Source organism: Hypomesus transpacificus, chromosome 17 (assembly GCF_021917145.1).
Source record: "Hypomesus transpacificus isolate Combined female chromosome 17, fHypTra1, whole genome shotgun sequence".
Lineage (NCBI taxonomy): Eukaryota > Metazoa > Chordata > Actinopteri > Osmeriformes > Osmeridae > Hypomesus > Hypomesus transpacificus.
This window is the reverse complement of record NC_061076.1, coordinates 6,115,705-6,132,355: the sequence shown is the minus strand read 5'-3', so window position 1 is coordinate 6,132,355 and position 16,651 is coordinate 6,115,705. Positions and strand designations below refer to the sequence as shown.

General features: G+C 43.0%; 5 protein-coding genes across 5 annotated transcripts; 2 read left to right on the top strand and 3 right to left on the bottom strand.

Moving 5' to 3' along the window:
- Positions 1-16: 16 nt before the first annotated feature.
- On the bottom strand, positions 17-2,814 carry asf1ba (anti-silencing function 1Ba histone chaperone). The gene is made up of 4 exons (XM_047038305.1): positions 2,618-2,814; positions 2,247-2,362; positions 1,825-2,001; positions 17-1,531 (listed from the first exon to the last, which is right to left on the bottom strand). The coding sequence occupies exons 1-4, from the start codon at positions 2,724-2,726 to the stop codon at positions 1,340-1,342; spliced, it is 594 nt and encodes a 197-aa protein (XP_046894261.1). The 5' UTR covers positions 2,727-2,814; the 3' UTR covers positions 17-1,339.
- Positions 2,815-3,889: 1,075 nt separating this feature from the next.
- On the top strand, positions 3,890-7,574 carry crb3a (crumbs homolog 3a). Its single transcript, XM_047037781.1, has 4 exons — positions 3,890-4,144; positions 4,828-5,020; positions 5,995-6,050; positions 6,132-7,574. Exons 2-4 carry the CDS (start codon positions 4,933-4,935, stop codon positions 6,339-6,341), a joined length of 354 nt encoding a protein of 117 aa, XP_046893737.1. The 5' UTR covers positions 3,890-4,144; positions 4,828-4,932; the 3' UTR covers positions 6,342-7,574.
- Positions 7,567-10,847, bottom strand: tubb4bl (tubulin, beta 4B class IVb-like). The gene is made up of 5 exons (XM_047037778.1): positions 10,790-10,847; positions 10,155-10,336; positions 9,368-9,476; positions 9,137-9,247; positions 7,567-8,948 (listed from the first exon to the last, which is right to left on the bottom strand). Exons 2-5 carry the CDS (start codon positions 10,209-10,211, stop codon positions 7,891-7,893), a joined length of 1,335 nt encoding a protein of 444 aa, XP_046893734.1. The 5' UTR covers positions 10,212-10,336; positions 10,790-10,847; the 3' UTR covers positions 7,567-7,890.
- On the top strand, positions 10,846-13,380 carry LOC124479179 (nuclear factor 7, brain). The gene is given in 6 exon segments (XM_047037777.1): positions 10,846-11,524; positions 11,814-11,909; positions 11,999-12,229; positions 12,342-12,364; positions 12,491-12,609; positions 12,793-13,380. Coding segments are annotated over 6 exon segments (1,410 nt in total). The 5' UTR covers positions 10,846-11,119; the 3' UTR covers positions 13,329-13,380.
- A 207-nt stretch (positions 13,381-13,587) lies between these two features.
- LOC124479181 (G-protein coupled receptor 183) lies at positions 13,588-16,418 on the bottom strand. Its single transcript, XM_047037780.1, has 2 exons — positions 16,386-16,418; positions 13,588-14,822 (listed from the first exon to the last, which is right to left on the bottom strand). Exon 2 carries the CDS (start codon positions 14,778-14,780, stop codon positions 13,797-13,799), a length of 984 nt encoding a protein of 327 aa, XP_046893736.1. The 5' UTR covers positions 14,781-14,822; positions 16,386-16,418; the 3' UTR covers positions 13,588-13,796.
- Between the last annotated feature and the right edge of the window lie 233 nt (positions 16,419-16,651).

Genomic DNA, 16,651 nt, shown 5'->3' with positions numbered 1-16,651 from the left:
CATCTATATTGTCTGATTTGCACACAAAACATGTTATTTATTGAAGGACAGAATCAATAGAAGAGAAACTGTTCTTGCCGAACCCTCCTGCTCCACAAATCTGTGATTGGCTATGTGACGTCAAACCTGTCTATTTTTAGTAACTTAAAAGCACGTGGAGATCCTACGTTCTCAGAATATCAAAAGTGTATCCCAAATCATAAAAACAGTTAGTAGATACAGTTCGGTAGATAAACGTCTCTAAGTATTTAATCGAGTGCAATGGCAGTTGGTCTACAAGTGTTACCTTGTTGACTGCACATTTTGTAGGTACATATATGGCTGACCTCTTCCGCAAATGTAGCTGCTCCAATCACATGTCTGTAATCTCAATTTTAGATGGTGCAAGAAACTTGCCATTATCAAAAAGTTTGTCAAATGATGAGGGTTTAACGGACTCAATCTATATATGTGCAGAACAGGAAGGCCCACATACTGCTGAAATGTGTGACAGAAGGAAGGTTCACTTGACGGTATGCTACAGCACAGTATGACCACATCATAGTATGACCAGTTCACGCAGTGCACACACAATTTTAAATTGCTTGGCAACAAGGAAGCAGGGCTTTCTCTTAGTCCCTCTCTCCTATTGGAAGATCTCAGTGCACCTGACATACCAGACTAGATTTTTGTGAATGAAATCCTTGACTTGGATTTGTCCATGTAAAGCAAATCCATTATAAACCAAGCTATAGTCAAGCTATTGGATGGTTCACTGATAATGTATTAACAAGTCTTAAATATTTGCACTATAGGTACAAATATTTGTAAACAAAAACATTTTATTTGAGAAAAGAAATGTATCATGAAATAAAGATATATACATATCATCTACAACACTTGATAGCTGGCAAACTATAACCCAGTGCAATAGAAAGAGAAATATAATGGCTGAGGCAGAGCCGAAAGGCGCCTGTGTAGTACGATAAGCTTAACTGTCTGATTATTTCCCAACCTATGCTTTACTAGCAGTGTGAAATCATCTTTTTATCGTCACAAATCACAACTCTTAAGAAAGCAAACATGTCTTAACAAACACACTGAATTGAAAAATACAGGTCAATTGATTAGTCCAGTAGAGATATTCAGTTTTACTCTACACAATAATCCTTTCTTGAAGTCCACGGCGGGGGGATTATAGTTAACAGTTGTTAATCGTGTATCTCAGACAAAAATGGACAGCTGTATGGAAACGCTGCATGTCTGGCAGTCGACAACCACATATGAATGTCCAAGGTCCATTCCGGAACAAGGGTTGGCGAGGGTGAAGACAACAGTTTGTAACTTTGTTTAAGTGTTTCTATAAGCAGTCCATAGAGTTTTCTGGAAGCAAGCCCATGGGTGGGGCCTTTCCTGGAAGACAGGAAGGGGGCAGCATGGAATTGGGGGAAGGGTCCACATTCTCAGAGTCTTCCATCCGTTCAGCACATCCTTCCCAATTGATATGGAATCGTGTTACACGTGGGTTTGAAGCCAGGATATTTCTCTGCAGCTGAAAGACAAACAAACAATGTTAGGGGGCATTCCATTGAAGGAAGTGTGAATGATATACAGGTGTTGATAAATGTACACGGACAATGGTATTTGAACAATAGATATGCTCAGTTTAACAACACTTTTTTTGTTATTGTTTTTCTGCAGCCATACATCAGAGACAACAAGCATCTGCCCACCAAACTAAATTCCTTGTTGTGTAAACTACTTGGCGAACTTTATTCTGATTCATCTAATGCTAAATGGTGTATATCATTCGTGATAACTCAGTATAATTCACCTTGGACATACCTGTGCATAGTCTGGTTTGACAGGAGGGTTCTCACGCAGTTCAGGGTCTGTGTACTCATTGTTGACATAGTATCCGATCCTAATGAACTCTTGTCCACGATATGTGCAGGTGATAAGCGCGACAGTGACACCTACAGCATCACTCTCTGGAATCAGACCAGTGTTTGGGGCATCAGCCTGTGGGATGACACAGGTTAAGTCACAAGGTGAAGGAATAGAAGAGCAACTTGTGTCTCTATTGATGTCTACAGCTGTTTAACAATGACGAACTAGCCGTTGTTCAGTGTATGTACAGAATTGTACAGAGTACAGTAGTAAGGAAAGACATTCACTGAAAAAAGCACTGTTGTGACAAGTGCTTTGTCACCAACTAACGTAGCTAGCTACTTAGGTTGTAAGCTTATTTGATTTAAAAAACTCACTTGAAACACAAACATGTGTCTTCCTGCTGGTACTGGGCCAACCAGAACAGAATCAAGGGTCTGGTCGTATTCTTCACTCTCTGCTGAGCCCACATAGATGATTTTCCATTCTAGGTCTGCAACACACACATAACGTGTTTCACACTGTGTTCAAACTTTAAATTTGCGCGCTAACGTCTGGCAAAGTCAGATGGCCAGTTAGCTCGCTGCAGTAGCAAGGTAGAAAGTAGCTAATGCATGTTAGCTAGCTAGCACTGGTTAGCTAGCTAGCTACCTAGTTGCTGTTCTGGGTAGAAAAAATGAGTTAGCTAACCTAGCTGACTATTTCGGAGAGCCACAGACTTGTTATGATTGTTGCCAGAACTACTTACCTTCAGACAGGTCTTCCATGCACTCGAATGTTATTTCAAATTGGAAAGGGTTTCCGAAAGGACTTGGGTTATCAAGAACAGCAACATTTAGTACTTGGACCTTCGCCATTGTTGCAGTGTTGCCGCCGCAAATGCTGGGCTGGCGCGTAAACCAAATGCTCAAGTGTCAACGTTGGGCCCAGTTCGAACATCTAATGATGTAGCCTATACTTCCTGCCTCCTTCTTTCAGGAAATCGTAGGACTAATCAAAGCATTCTATTTAGTGTTAATGGTGCAACCCCGTAAATTGCATAGCACTATATTGATAAGATAATGGTAGTTTTGTTGACAATACTATCATTAGTGTGTAAGGTGAGTGTGATGTTAGTCGAATGGGATCCCTTTGGAAAGGCATTGTTATTCATGCAACAACCAGATGAGGGCAGTTCATTCGTATGGTGCAGTCGGCTCTTTCACTCTCCGCGTCTGCATACAGAGTAGGCCTACTGTAGCTTAAATCAACAAAACTTTTACATAAATAAGTTAGTAACAGCGTACAAACGAGTTGAACCGAAACATATAAAATGTTACAACATTTGCACCAAAAAATTATCACACAGAATAATTTGAATTGCCCCAATTGGGTAATTATGGTTGGGATGGGTGAATCACCTGTCACTATACGCCAATTTGAACGCCAAATAGCCCAGTCCTACAATGCACATTTATATCTAGCCGAATCTTTTTACTCTTGTAGGCTACATTACACTGCTGTAGCTACAAGTAAGGATTATTTTCGATAAATCCATTGTGGTATTTTAGGAATGTGTGATCTACATTTGAGACGCGTTTTTGTGCACACCACTAGATGTCATATTTCACATTGAAACCAGATTAAATCCAAATTGTTATTATATCATAATAATGAGAATTGTAATAATAATGAGAATTACACGATCATATCACAAATCCAGCCTTGGCCTAGGCTATAACTGAGGTTAGACTACAATTACAGTTAAAACATATTCGGTAGAACTATTGTTAAGATCCCAGTCATGAATTCCATTTAGAAGTTGGACAGAAACGTCAACGAAATCGACATGGAACGCAATATGAGAGGGGCCTGCATGAGTGTAGTGATAGGTCCATTGAGCAGGTGGATTTTCTCTTCTGCCTCCCTCTTTGACTCGGGTGTGCATACAAAGGCTATCTGTTCTTCCCGTGCAACGGGTTGATACTATGCACAGGTACTGTAACATGAGACATGACCATGTGACCAAGGGCGAAGAGAGGGAAAAAAAACTGTTTTACATAGTTAAAGCCACAGGTAGGCTAGGTTATGATGTCGAGACGTATCGATCATTTGTCATCTTAAAGGATAACTTAAAAAAAAAAAATTAATAAGGTATTTGATGAAGTTTGGATGTTCAGTTGGTCTCTTGATAAGGTGAGGCGGAAGTAAACAGTTGTTGTTTTTACACGGAATCTACTCACTACTTATTTTCCGGTTGCCTCACCTGGATATCTATTGCAGGCAGAGCAAGTCGGTATGTACTTCATATTCAGTTCAGTTAAACGTATAATGGTATACGCTTACTGTGTAGAACTGAAGCGTTGTTCTTTCATTGGGCACAGATTACCAAATAGCCTACAGGCAACTGTTGCGGTTTAAGTACGCTTGAACTAAGTGACATAGCATATTTCGAAACCAACTATTACAATTTATTAAAGCCATAATACGATTTCAGCTGTTATAGTTTTGATACAACTACTATTGAAAGTATTTTCTATTTAAACTCGGATTGATTGTTATGGATGTATACACCCTTCCTTTTTGAACAGGTGCAATTTTAGACAGCGCCTTTAGCCGATATGGATTTCGCTCGCACTATCAACAAAAGTATTTTAAAAAGTAGGCCTATTGCAATTGAAAACATCTATACCAATCTCCTCCGCATATTTGTGTGCCTGACAACACCGGCATGTAGGATTCCACAGGTTTACTGTATCTCTAATCTTTGTAATATGGGCTCAGTGGACGAATCAAAGGATACTCAAATTAATCTTTTATACACCACTGACTAATTTGTAGTTTTCGACCCATGTGGCATATAACAGTACATTAACTAGACAATAATAACGACATTAATTAGACTCCCAAATTGGAATAGTTTTGTCTTCATACACAAGCCATGTGATTTTTACTGTAACATTTCTGTTCTTAATCTAGACAGCCTTTAGGGTTGTGTTGAATGTTGGTCCTGCTGAAATGGCCCTAAATTGATGTCCCAATGGCAGTCTACACTCTGTGAGGCCCTCCTGGTGCTAGATAGACATGGCACTGCTCCTGGATATCATTCCGATGCCTGGTCTATTGGCAGGGAGTGTCCTGCTACTGGTGCTAGCCATTAATCATGCCGAAGGTGAGTCACTCCATCCCTACGTCCTACAACTACATTCATTCTGTTAGCCCTTCCTCTATACAGTAACGTGTCTTATACGACATGAAAACACACCCAGTCTCAATTATTATAGCCTCAAAAGCTGTTGCAGTTGCTCATAGCTCAGAGAACCACACATGTTATGACATGTTGCCATAGCAAGACCGTCTCATAAGATTTGGTTTAAATGTAATGTGACTGTGCTCAGGAATGTGACCACAATAATTGTTTAAAACCTTTGTAATGTTCAAACTGTCAACCTCACATTGTATTGCAAGCTAAAAGTAACTTGCCAATATTACTGCCCTTAACATGTAGAGATCCAATAGAGAGAGCAAATGTTCACCCTCCCCCAAGTATACTGTTTCTTTTTGTGTTCTTTTTTCAGAAAGGTGTACTTTTGTCCTTGAGAAACTTTCTGTTTACTTTAGTTAAAGATTAACTCACTTTGAATGGCCTGAGTGGACTGATAAGGCTTCTAAACAAGACACCTTCGACCATTTAATTTCTCAAAGATAAGCATAATGACAAGTTGACGTGTGTTTTTTATGATTTTAAATAAATGAGTTTGGTTGGAAAATGTCACTGACCACAGTCACAGGCTGCATTCCAAGCACTCACCTCCCCCTCGCTGTTCAAGCTGTTACTGTGCTTGTGATCTCAAATAAAAATCACATGGTTGGCCATGGATAAAGTTCCTGAGACACAGTTGCAGTAGCTGGACTTGAATACTTTTGCAAAGCAACACCTTGTGTATTCTATATTACCTAGAACATGAAAGTCCACATTTAGCTTTTGGTTCATTTGACACATTTACACATTACACACAGTATTGCTGGTTTAACTAGTGTTTGTGTTGTTTTAATGCTTTGTTTATAAAGTCACACTGCTTTCATGACCAGGACTTTGATACATTTTTATTCAATGCTAATAACAATCTTGGACTCTTTTCATAGGTCAGAACAATTCAACTACCAGCCCCCCTATAAATCTTACAACAACAAGTGCCTCGGTTAGTATGCTATTCACATTAAGTTAGACCATTTCACTACTGAAGAGAGTAGCTTTAATCCTTGTGTTATTCCACCTGCAGGGGCCCAACATTGCTGCCATTGTTGCCCCAACTGTTATCCTGGGGCTTTTGGCTATAGCTTCTGCGGTCCTTGCATGGCTTTTTTGTGTGGTCAAGAAGAGGCGGCAGACTGAGGGGACGTACCATCCTAGTGCCGAGGAGCAATCGGGGGCTCGCAGTGTTGAAGCACCAGACACACTCAAACTACCCAAGGAAGAAAGGCTCATTTGAGCCTTGCTCGTGGCGTTTGGGGTTGCTATTTGGTGGCAACTCAGCACCTGGAATCATTAACATCTCATTTGACCTTATTGTTGGAGGAAGAACTACCTGTGTAGAAACAAAGGATGTGTGAGCTGCAAGATGTGAAAGGTCATTACAGAAAAAGCCCTGGAAAAGGACGTTACCAAGTTCTGGGTTCATGATCTGCTTTGGTAGCCACGGATAATCACTGAGTTTTCCACAATTGTTGACTGTAAATAACAATCGCTTACTCAAGAGGAACAAATGCTAAAATGGTCTTTCGGACGGAGGTATCAGACTACTGCACTAAATGAAAGAGGAACAGTATTTTGTCATTACGCATTTCACTGATGTTGTGACTTATTGGTCATGGCTGTGTCTTGCTTTTTAATAGCTAAATGGTGGAGATTACAACCTATAAATACATTTCTGTTTCAGGATCATTCATTCAGGATGATGCGTTGAATACTGAATTCTGAATACCACTATTGACTGTTGATATTTATGATTTCTACATCATTTTACTTCAGTACAACACTGAATTTCAACCACAGACCAGTGTTGTTTTGAAGGAAACACTATTGACTTGCCTTTTATTGGTTACTAACTAGTCAATTATCTAATATCTAATATCAGTTGTTCTGTCTTATTATATTTATTCATATAATTTTCAGTTAATATAATAGCATTGATTATATTACCAAAAAGGAATAATTGTTTACACTTGAATATTTAATCTCCCAATTATTCCACTTAAGTAAATGCTGCAAGATTTCTAGAATTTGGTATGTCAATGAATAATGACACTGGCAATGTTTTATCTATGCTCACAGTGGAATAAACTGCTGGTTATGTTTAAAATTATTCACCTAACGTTGTCAAAAAAAATGAAAAAAGCTAGTGTTGAACCAGAACATTAGCAATTTTGTGTAGCTGCTTTCTCTTAATGCATTATAGGAATGCAGAGTCTGCTTGTGCGTCTCATGATCACAGTAGGCAATGCAAATTGTTCTTATTCTGCAATATGTGGTGAACTGAGACTTGGATTTGAGCTGTCTGGCTATTTCTCTGGTTTTTTGACATATTTTGAAATTAATACAATCATTCAATGTCAATGCTGCCATCTGGTGGCACACGTGTTAGAAGTATTGTTTTTCAATACTTATCAAATGAGCATTTCTTTTTATATAATAAAATAAAGACGGTCAGCAAGATTATCAGTTAATCAGACACCAACTTTTAATTATTTTCCAATTCAAGGGGTTTCAGTTAAATTCACTTTCTTTCATAAGAAAATTACTGGATGGATGTGGGTATGGGAAGAATTCAGTGCATTCAAAACACACAAAGACACATAAAAGTTCACTACTATAAGTTAACATCACTGTCTGGTGCTATGATGATTGAGGATCATAGTATGCCAAACCATTTCAGCAAGTAAGGCAAACAATTTAAAGTCAGTTGAGACACGAAGGAGAAAGATAGGTATGGAGTTGGGAATGTAATGAAATGTTGTTTAGCAGTTAAGTGGCCGGAGGGTTTAGGCCACTTCCTCTTCTCCATCCTCCTCAAACTCGCCCTCCTCTGCGGTGGCATCCTGGTACTGCTGGTACTCCGACACCAGGTCGTTCATGTTGCTCTCGGCCTCCGTGAACTCCATCTCATCCATGCCCTCGCCCGTGTACCAGTGGAGGAAAGCCTTGCGACGGAACATGGCGGTGAACTGCTCAGAGATACGCTTGAACAGCTCCTGGATAGCAGTGCTGTTGCCGATGAAGGTGGCGGCCATTTTGAGCCCACGGGGAGGGATGTCGCAGACGGCCGTCTTCACGTTGTTGGGGATCCACTCCACGAAGTAGCTGCTGTTCTTGTTCTGCACGTTCAGCATCTGCTCGTCCACCTCCTTCATGGACATGCGGCCGCGGAACACGGCGGCCACGGTCAGGTAGCGGCCGTGGCGGGGGTCGCAGGCGGCCATCATGTTCTTGGCGTCAAACATCTGCTGGGTGAGCTCGGGCACGGACAGGGCGCGGTACTGCTGGCTCCCCCTGCTGGTGAGAGGGGCGAAGCCGGGCATGAAGAAGTGCAGCCGGGGGAAGGGCACCATGTTGACGGCAAGCTTGCGCAGGTCGGCATTGAGTTGGCCAGGGAAGCGAAGGCAGGTGGTCACCCCACTCATGGTGGCAGACACCAGGTGGTTGAGGTCTCCGTAGGTGGGAGTGGTGAGCTTGAGAGTGCGGAAGCAGATGTCGTAGAGAGCTTCATTGTCAATGCAGTAGGTTTCGTCTGTGTTTTCTACCAGCTGGTGCACGGAGAGGGTGGCGTTGTATGGCTCCACCACAGTGTCAGACACCTTAGGAGAAGGCACCACACTGAAGGTGTTCATGATGCGGTCAGGGTACTCCTCACGGATCTTGCTGATGAGCAGGGTACCCATCCCCGAACCAGTGCCCCCTCCCAGGGAATGGGTGAGCTGGAAGCCCTGGAGGCAGTCACAGCTCTCAGCCTCCTTCCTCACCACGTCCAGGACTGAGTCCACCAGCTCAGCCCCCTCAGTGTAGTGGCCCTTGGCCCAGTTGTTTCCAGCACCACTCTGGCCTATAGAGAAAGCAGAAGATTCGAGATGAACAGAAAAGCATTAGAGGATTACACGTTATGATACTAAAAAGGCCTGAGAATAAACAACGCATCTAGCATAACCAATCAGAGACAATTGAAATTAAATGACAATGAAATACATGACTGGACTCCATACTGTTAGACGCCTTTGATTAAAAAACACCTACCAAAGACAAAGTTGTCAGGCCTGAAGATCTGTCCGAAGGGTCCCGACCTGACTGAGTCCATGGTGCCAGGCTCTAGGTCCACCAGGATGGCACGCGGAACATACTTTCCACCTGCAAATGTGACAGGTTAATCCCTTATTGTTTTCACTGGTTCATGATGATGCTGGTATAGCATGAACTGTAATGGTTTATTTAGGATAGGAGTTATATGTATACAGCAGAAATAACCACCTGAGGCCTCATTGTAATAGACACTGATCCTGTCCAGCTGCAGGTCACTGTCTCCATGGTAGGAACCAGTGGGGTCGATGCCATGTTCATCACTAATCACCTCCCAGAACTGAGAGAGATAGGGAGAGAGAATGGGTGTAGGTTGGGGGAAAAGGATGGGTGTAGGGATGTTGACTGATTAATTGCTAGTTTTGAATATGACCCTTACATATTTGTGTCTCATGAGCCATGCATATGTGATACGTTGTGTCTTTGCAGCTGAACATTGTTATGCAATGATGGAAGCTTGAACTCAAAACAGGGAACTAAATCATGATAAGAGAAATGTAGAATAAATAGGTCAAGTTGGTTGGGGAGGGACTGGCATCTGATGGCATCAGTTTGAGACACCATGACAGTATACTACCATCTTCCTCCTCAATGATTATAACAAAGTAGACTAACAATGAGGAGATAAAATGCATTTGACATTGATTCGTGACTCCGTGACCTATATTCTATCATTATTGGCACAAAAAACAATAAAGCTATATAATAAAAACCGAATTGCAGTCTACAATAATGTATTTATTTCATGCACAAAATATGCTATATCTTCTGTAGCGCACGTGAATTACAGTCATGCAGTTTTATGATGGAAATTGAGGGATCCTCCATTTTCTGCGGCTTTCTAGCGAATTGGGATAGGATTAGTAGCCTTTCCGCTGCAAGAAAATGAATCCTGCAAGCAATCATGCATGTAAATATGTTTTTTTAAATCACAATATCAAACTAATATATTTCATACCTTTGCTCCAATCTGGTTACCGCACTGGCCAGCTTGCAGATGCACAATTTCGCGCATTTTGATAAGATTATTTGACAGAGAGCTACAGGAATCAGGATTCTCCTCGCAGAACGATCATGCGCTTTGGCAGTCTAGGTCACGCCCGTCTTTAAAACGACAACTGGACCACATCATTGATGCAACTTTACGTCATCCCCATGGTAACCAAAGACAGGAGGAGGAGATGATGTATCTTTGTTCGTGATCAAGACATCAACAACATTGACAAGCTAGATCGGCTAGAAGCTACGTGATCGCGGTAGCGAATATGATCAAAGATCATATGATCACTTTGCCTCTTTACGGGAAGTCAAAGTATATGGGCCTGTATAATGTAGCTCGTTTGAACACATTGAGTCAGAGGCAGGGCAGCCTCCCCAAGCGACACCCAAACTGACTAATAAATAACACCACAGACCTCAACCCTCTTCTTTTTTTCCTCTCATCTTGAATGTTTTGTATGTAGAATGTTTCTATATAGTCATTGAATCAAGTATTCGAGTTTCAGACATTTCTATACCTTAGGCTACACGTAAAAAAACATTATATTCTAAACGAGCAACAACAAGTTTGAAACAATTTCACATTTGACCTACTGTACCGAACACGAACAGGCTTGGCTTCCTGTTTCCCAGGGTTTTTGCATTCAGTGTGTGAAACGTGCTCTGCGTCTCTGGAGTCACATCGACAAACCGAAAACAGGAAAATTGTCTTTTCACAAATGGTTTGCTCTGCGTCAAGAACAATGGAACAACAAAGACTTTAGACTTTTCATTATAGGCTAAATGCTGTCTAGATTTAGGTAAAGTCTAAAACAACTTATTTTTCTTCCTCTCTATTACGAAGTGTAGTTAGTCTTCAAAGTCGGACAGGTATTTTTTGGGACATTGGAGCTGCTGTAGCCAACCCCTGACCAGGTGAAGGACATGTCATGCGGCGTCTTTCTCCCCGAGGAGGACCTCTCCTGTCCTGTTTGCATTGACATCTTCAGTGACCCTGTCCTGCTGACGTGCAGCCACAGCGTCTGTCGGAGCTGTCTGCAGCGCTACTGGGACACCTCAGCCTCCAGAGCGTGCCCAGTCTGCAGGTGCAGGGCCTCCAAGCGCAGTCCGCCCTCCAACCTGGCCCTGAAGAACCTTTGTGAGGCCTTGGTACAGAGCAGGCGGTCGAGCCATGCAGGCAGGGAGAGATTACTCTGCAGCCTGCACGGGGAGCCATTGAAATGATTCTGCCTGGCCGACATGCAGCCTGTCTGTGTGGTGTGCCAATCCTCCAAAATGCACAAACACCATGAGTGTTCACCGATAGAGGAGGCGGCACTGGATTGCAAGGTGAGTGAGAGGTTTAGTGACTCAGTGCCCACACAGAATAACACAAAAACAGATGACTCAAATAACTAGGTTATTCCATTCCAGTCAGGTTGATGGTAGAATGCTTGAAATTTTGACCAGGGAATTTGAATGTCAATGCTTAGGTTTATCACCATCTAACGGTTTATCACCATCTAATCAGGGGTCTTGATGCTGTCTAATACAGAAAATGTCATGTTTAGAGTATACAGTAAGTGCATGAAAGTATGTATGGATGGCCTGGTTCACACAAATATAATTACTCTTCCAGAATGAGATCTGTGCTTCACTGAAGACCCTGAAAGACACTTTGGACTCCCTCACCAGGGTACCCAATACATTAAAGACCATGCTAGCACACATTAAGGTAACTCTTAACACATCACCAGTCTGGTGTCCAAAGACATTTACAGAAAAACAAAACAAAAAAAGTATCTGTGTTTTTATGTTCTTCAGAGTCAGGCTCTGGAGACTGAACAAAAGATGAAAGACCAGTTTGGACAGTTGCACCAGTTTCTGTACGAGGAGGAAACGGCCATGTTAGCAGGTCTGAGGAAGGAGGAGGAGGAGAAGACAAGCCTTGTGATGACAGCGATGACAGAGACTGCCGCAAGCACACTGTCTCTCTCAGAGACTATCGCAGTCCTCGAGAAGGAGATTGCGGAAGATGACATGGCATTGCTACAGGTCTGTATACATCTAGGATACCGTCCAATTAATTGAGACAATCGGCAAGGATCTTAACAGTGCTAATGGTTTATTAGGTGTTAAATTGACACAATGTGTTTGTTTTCCCCAGAACTTCAAAGCTACTTTGGAAAGGTATTTGAACACACTGTCTGTGTTGCACAACACCCCCCCCCCCCCCCCACACACACACGCTCATACACAAACACACGTACACACATCCTTCCTTTCAAACACACGTTGCTTCCAATTTTGTTTCAGGGGGAGCTGTGTGCCACAGCCTTCAGTGACAGTTTCAGGGACACTTGTTGATGTAGCCAAACATCTGTGTAATCTCAAGTACAGAGTCTGGGAGAGAATGTCAGACCATGTGGATAAAGGTAAAGTAGTAGGGGGTCAGATGGCTGAGCGCTTAGGGAGTCGGGTTATTAATCAGAAGTTTGCCGGTTCAATTCCTGGCCATGCCAAATTATGTTTTGTCCTTGGGCAAGGCACTTCCCCCTACTTGCCTCAGGGGAAATGTCCCTGTACTTACTGTAATTGTCTTATTTCCTCTCCCTCAGCTCCTGTGATTTTGGATCCAAACACAGCCCACCCCTGCCTCATCTTGTCGGATGACCTGACTTCACTCCACTACAGCAGCTTGCCCCTGGGTGTCCCTGACAACCCTGAGCGCTTCCACATGAGTGCAGAGGTAGTGGGCATGACAGGTCTGGGCTCAGGAAGTCACTGCTGGGAAGTGGAAACAGGAAGTAACGAGGACTGGATTCTGGGTGTGGTCAGTGAGTCTGTACCAAGAGCGGCTGAGGCGTTAGCCAGGCCTGAGAATGGTTACTGGACCTTGTGTCTGAGGAATGAAGAGTACAGAGCCATGACTTCTCCACCAACACTGCTGGCTGTTGCTAGGAAACCCCAAAGGGTCAGAGTGCAGATGGACTGGGACAAGGGGGAGGTGTCTTTCTTTGACTCCACTGATCGAGATGCGGCCTTGTACTCATTCTCGCAAACCAACTTTACAGAAAGAGTTTTCCCATATTTTTATACACAAAGTAAACACCCGCTGAGAATCCTTAATGATGAAAAACAATGTTTTGGATGACAAGAGTTATATTTTAATGACAATGTCACAAATGATGAGGTTATGAAAATGACAGAGTGACTTGAGAGTTTCATTTATACTTCATGTAATATAATTTCCATGTTCTATGAATGACGATCAATAATGTATTTTTTACTTTCCAAGGAAATTATCTTGAATATAAAAATGTGCATATTTTCACATGCAGTTTTAAACTTGTACACATGGTGGCGCCCCAGCTCCAACTGAATGTGATCCATAGAGAAGAGGATGACGCTTACCCATAATATCTAATTTGCTGTTTATATATTTCTTCGTAAGAAAATGTACAAGCTGACGTGGCTACGTGAATACGTCACTGTTTAATAGAACTCTGCTTCAAACTACTTTTCCTGTGACTACTTGTCCATACTTTAAATCACCTAAGAAAAACATACTAGATGTTTAGCAAAGCAACCTTTGGACAAAGACATGGTTAATCTTTGACTTCTAAGCAGCATTAACAGGAGGTGAATCGGGCTTCTCCTTAGAAGTGTTCCATCTCTTCAGGCAGCAGTCAGGAAGGAAGGAAACCCTCTCTAGGCGGGAGAGGTAGATTAATGGCTGGATGCTGCTACTGATGTTGACAAAGGCAAAGCCCACAGGCTGCACATAGCAGCGGAAGGCACGTGGTGGGTAGTAGTCCTGGAAGGGGAACAGGGCTACAGGTGGCAGGTAGTTAAACACAACGATAGCCAAGATGGAAAGCACCATGTTAAACGCTTTCTTCTTCATGGGGTGCATTTCATCCTTGCCTGCCCCACGTGACCTTTTCAAGGCCAACAGGATGGCAATGTTGCAAAAAACCATCCAGGTGAAGCTTGCCAGGATCTCACCAGTGAAGACCTTTTCAAAGTCACGGAGGCCCCCAACGGTCTTGGCCGAGGCATAGGCAAAGGTGAGACACAGCACGAAAACAGAGAGACCTATCCGGTACTTGTTGTCCTTGAGTTGGCTGAAGGCTATGGGGCAGAGAACTGCCACAAAGCGATCCAGGCAAATGCAGGAGAGGAAGAGGGGGCCACTGGTGTCTTTGACACCGTAGGAGAACTTAAAGGCCGACCACATCTTCATGCTTTCCCAGTAGTAGAGATTGAGGTAGATGAGGGGGACCATGCAACCAAAGTAGAAGTCCATGAAGGCAAGGCACCCTAGGAAGATGTCGGACGTGGAGGGCTGGTGGCGGTTACGGATGAGGATCACCATCACCATGATGTTGGCAGGAATGCCCACCACCACGTTGAAAGTCTGCACAGTTAGGTCAAAGAGAATGCCTTCCACCATGTCGTCGCAGCCATCGAACACGCTAAAGTGGTGCACGACCGTAGCGTTGGCCAGGGTTTCAATGGGGGCGTCAAGGGTGGATGGCAGGGGGGGCGGGGGGGTGGTGGTGGTGGTGTTCACTGTCAGGTATTTATTCAGAAGGTCCCACATGATGCCCCTCAGAGAGATCGGATGGAGATCAACAGCAGGAGTCTGAAGGGAGAACATAGAGATTAGGTTTGGTAAACATCGAGACATCCAGATGTACTCTCTCTCCGACTTTGGCTCCATTAGTCTCATCAGCTCTCTGGAGTCCCTGATGATTGGAACTGGGCTACTGTGCCACAAAACCCAGTTGAAAAAACAGCAGGGACAAACAGAAAGAGGGCACCCTGCAGGCTGTTATTCTGTTTTGGAGTTGTGGTGGGGCACCCTCTGGGACGTGTTTCTCTCTGGAGAACCACTTCTCTGAACACACCAGGAAATCAACCCCCAACTGACTCACTCCCCCAGTGCTGTTCCACCAACCCCGCCCCTCTCACATGGAGATAAAAGGACACACGGCCGTGGAACCGGGCGTTAGAAGCCCTTGTCAGGCATCTGTGGTGATTGGTGCATTCAAGCAATTGTCGTGCGTGTAGGAGTCTTTGCTGACATTTTTCTATTCAGTTATTCAGAGTTCTTTTTTTTTTTTTACATTAATGCAAGCAAGTCATCTATAAATCATAGCTTTTTGACATCCAGGAGTTGCCAGAATACGTTGTTGACAACAAATATCGACTAGACTGATGGAAACAGTTCTGCCAAGGAACTGTCAGATATCCTAGTCCTGATTTCCTTCGACAGTCTAAGTCCTGCTGTAGTGTGCGTGCCACAGGCGGAGCGGGGACCATCCCTGCTCCAGTACTCTGAGGGCCTGCTCCGGGTCACACTGTTTCCCTTCTTACCCCTTCTAACTTGTATGGTGTGTCATTGTTTTTGTATGTGTATTGTATGAGACGTGTGAGTTTTTGTATTTTGGGCTCTTATGTACTTATCTATTGTTTTTACTGTACAGCACTTTGTGTTCACTTTGGATTTTTAAGTGCTCAATAAATACATGTTGCTTGCTTGCTTGCTTCTGCCTTCCAGGCCTCTCTAGGTTTGTACCTCACCCCCTGACCTCTGAGCTGGCCCTTTTCTCTTTGGAACCAGAGGCCAGACTGTTATTTTCTGCCGATGGTACTACAGATGCAAAGCCGGATCAAAAGATTCTTTGTTTATAACCACCTGACAATGTGAAACCAAAATAAATGATGGCTGAGTTAGGGTGGTGGTGACAGCCGGTGTTAAATGCCCATATAACACGATTACTGTTGAAAGCATTTAGCATCAGAGTCTAATTTGGTATATTAGAACATTGGAGGAATGATGTGATATGAGAAGGTGATCATTCATAATCAATTTAGAATGTCAGCTGTCACCTTAAGATGTAAGCGTCTCATCCCGTCTAGACATGTCATCCAACCAAATCTATTTTATGGAAACCTGTCACAATAACACTGCCTTTCTGTCTTCACTCTCTGGAACAGGAAATTAATAAACATTTACATATTGGGAATGTTAATCGATCCTCAACATTAACACAAATTCACAACGACTGTTTCGTTTGAGACCTTCTAAGCCAAACTGACAAGGCAATCCAAATAAATCCATGTTGTCATTCAAATCATCAGCATGGCTTGATGCAGGCCTACAACATAGGGTAAAATGAATAAAGATCAAGCGTACACTTACCTCAGCAACGGCAAAGCTCTATCTTGCAGAAAGTGGAGGTTCTCAAAGAGGGTGATTTATTTGTGGGTTTCAGTTTATATATTCTCTGAAGAGGGATTTGTTTGTGCTGGGGGGGTAAATGGGAGGTCCTTCCACTTTTAGGACATGCTCCTGTGGGGTCTAACACGTACTCTCTTGTTGGTTAGCATGTGGTCCTCTGTGGAACACGCCATCCTTATCACCTCAAAGTATTTCTGAATGTTGGCTGACCATAACTACTCATGCCA

What these genes read in the sequence shown, in the direction of transcription:
- asf1ba (XM_047038305.1), bottom strand. Translation starts at nt 2,726, where the DNA reads ATGGCGAAGGTCCAAGTACTAAATGTTGCTGTTCTTGATAACCCAAGT. An exon ending in CATGGAAGACCTGTCTGAAG is followed by an intron (nt 2,363 to 2,617) that starts GTAAGTAGTTCT and finishes TGTGTGTTGCAG; the next exon opens with ACCTAGAATGGAAAATCATC. An exon ending in TCAAACCAGACTATGCACAG is followed by an intron (nt 1,532 to 1,824) that starts GTATGTCCAAGG and finishes TTTGTCTTTCAG; the next exon opens with CTGCAGAGAAATATCCTGGC.
- crb3a (XM_047037781.1), top strand. Translation starts at nt 4,933, where the DNA reads ATGGCACTGCTCCTGGATATCATTCCGATGCCTGGTCTATTGGCAGGG. An exon ending in AGCCATTAATCATGCCGAAG is followed by an intron (nt 5,021 to 5,994) that starts GTGAGTCACTCC and finishes CTCTTTTCATAG; the next exon opens with GTCAGAACAATTCAACTACC. An exon ending in TTACAACAACAAGTGCCTCG is followed by an intron (nt 6,051 to 6,131) that starts GTTAGTATGCTA and finishes TTCCACCTGCAG; the next exon opens with GGGCCCAACATTGCTGCCAT.
- tubb4bl (XM_047037778.1), bottom strand. Translation starts at nt 10,211, where the DNA reads ATGCGCGAAATTGTGCATCTGCAAGCTGGCCAGTGCGGTAACCAGATT. An exon ending in GTAACCAGATTGGAGCAAAG is followed by an intron (nt 9,477 to 10,154) that starts GTATGAAATATA and finishes TATCTCTCTCAG; the next exon opens with TTCTGGGAGGTGATTAGTGA. An exon ending in CTATTACAATGAGGCCTCAG is followed by an intron (nt 9,248 to 9,367) that starts GTGGTTATTTCT and finishes TCACATTTGCAG; the next exon opens with GTGGAAAGTATGTTCCGCGT.
- LOC124479181 (XM_047037780.1), bottom strand. Translation starts at nt 14,780, where the DNA reads ATGTGGGACCTTCTGAATAAATACCTGACAGTGAACACCACCACCACC.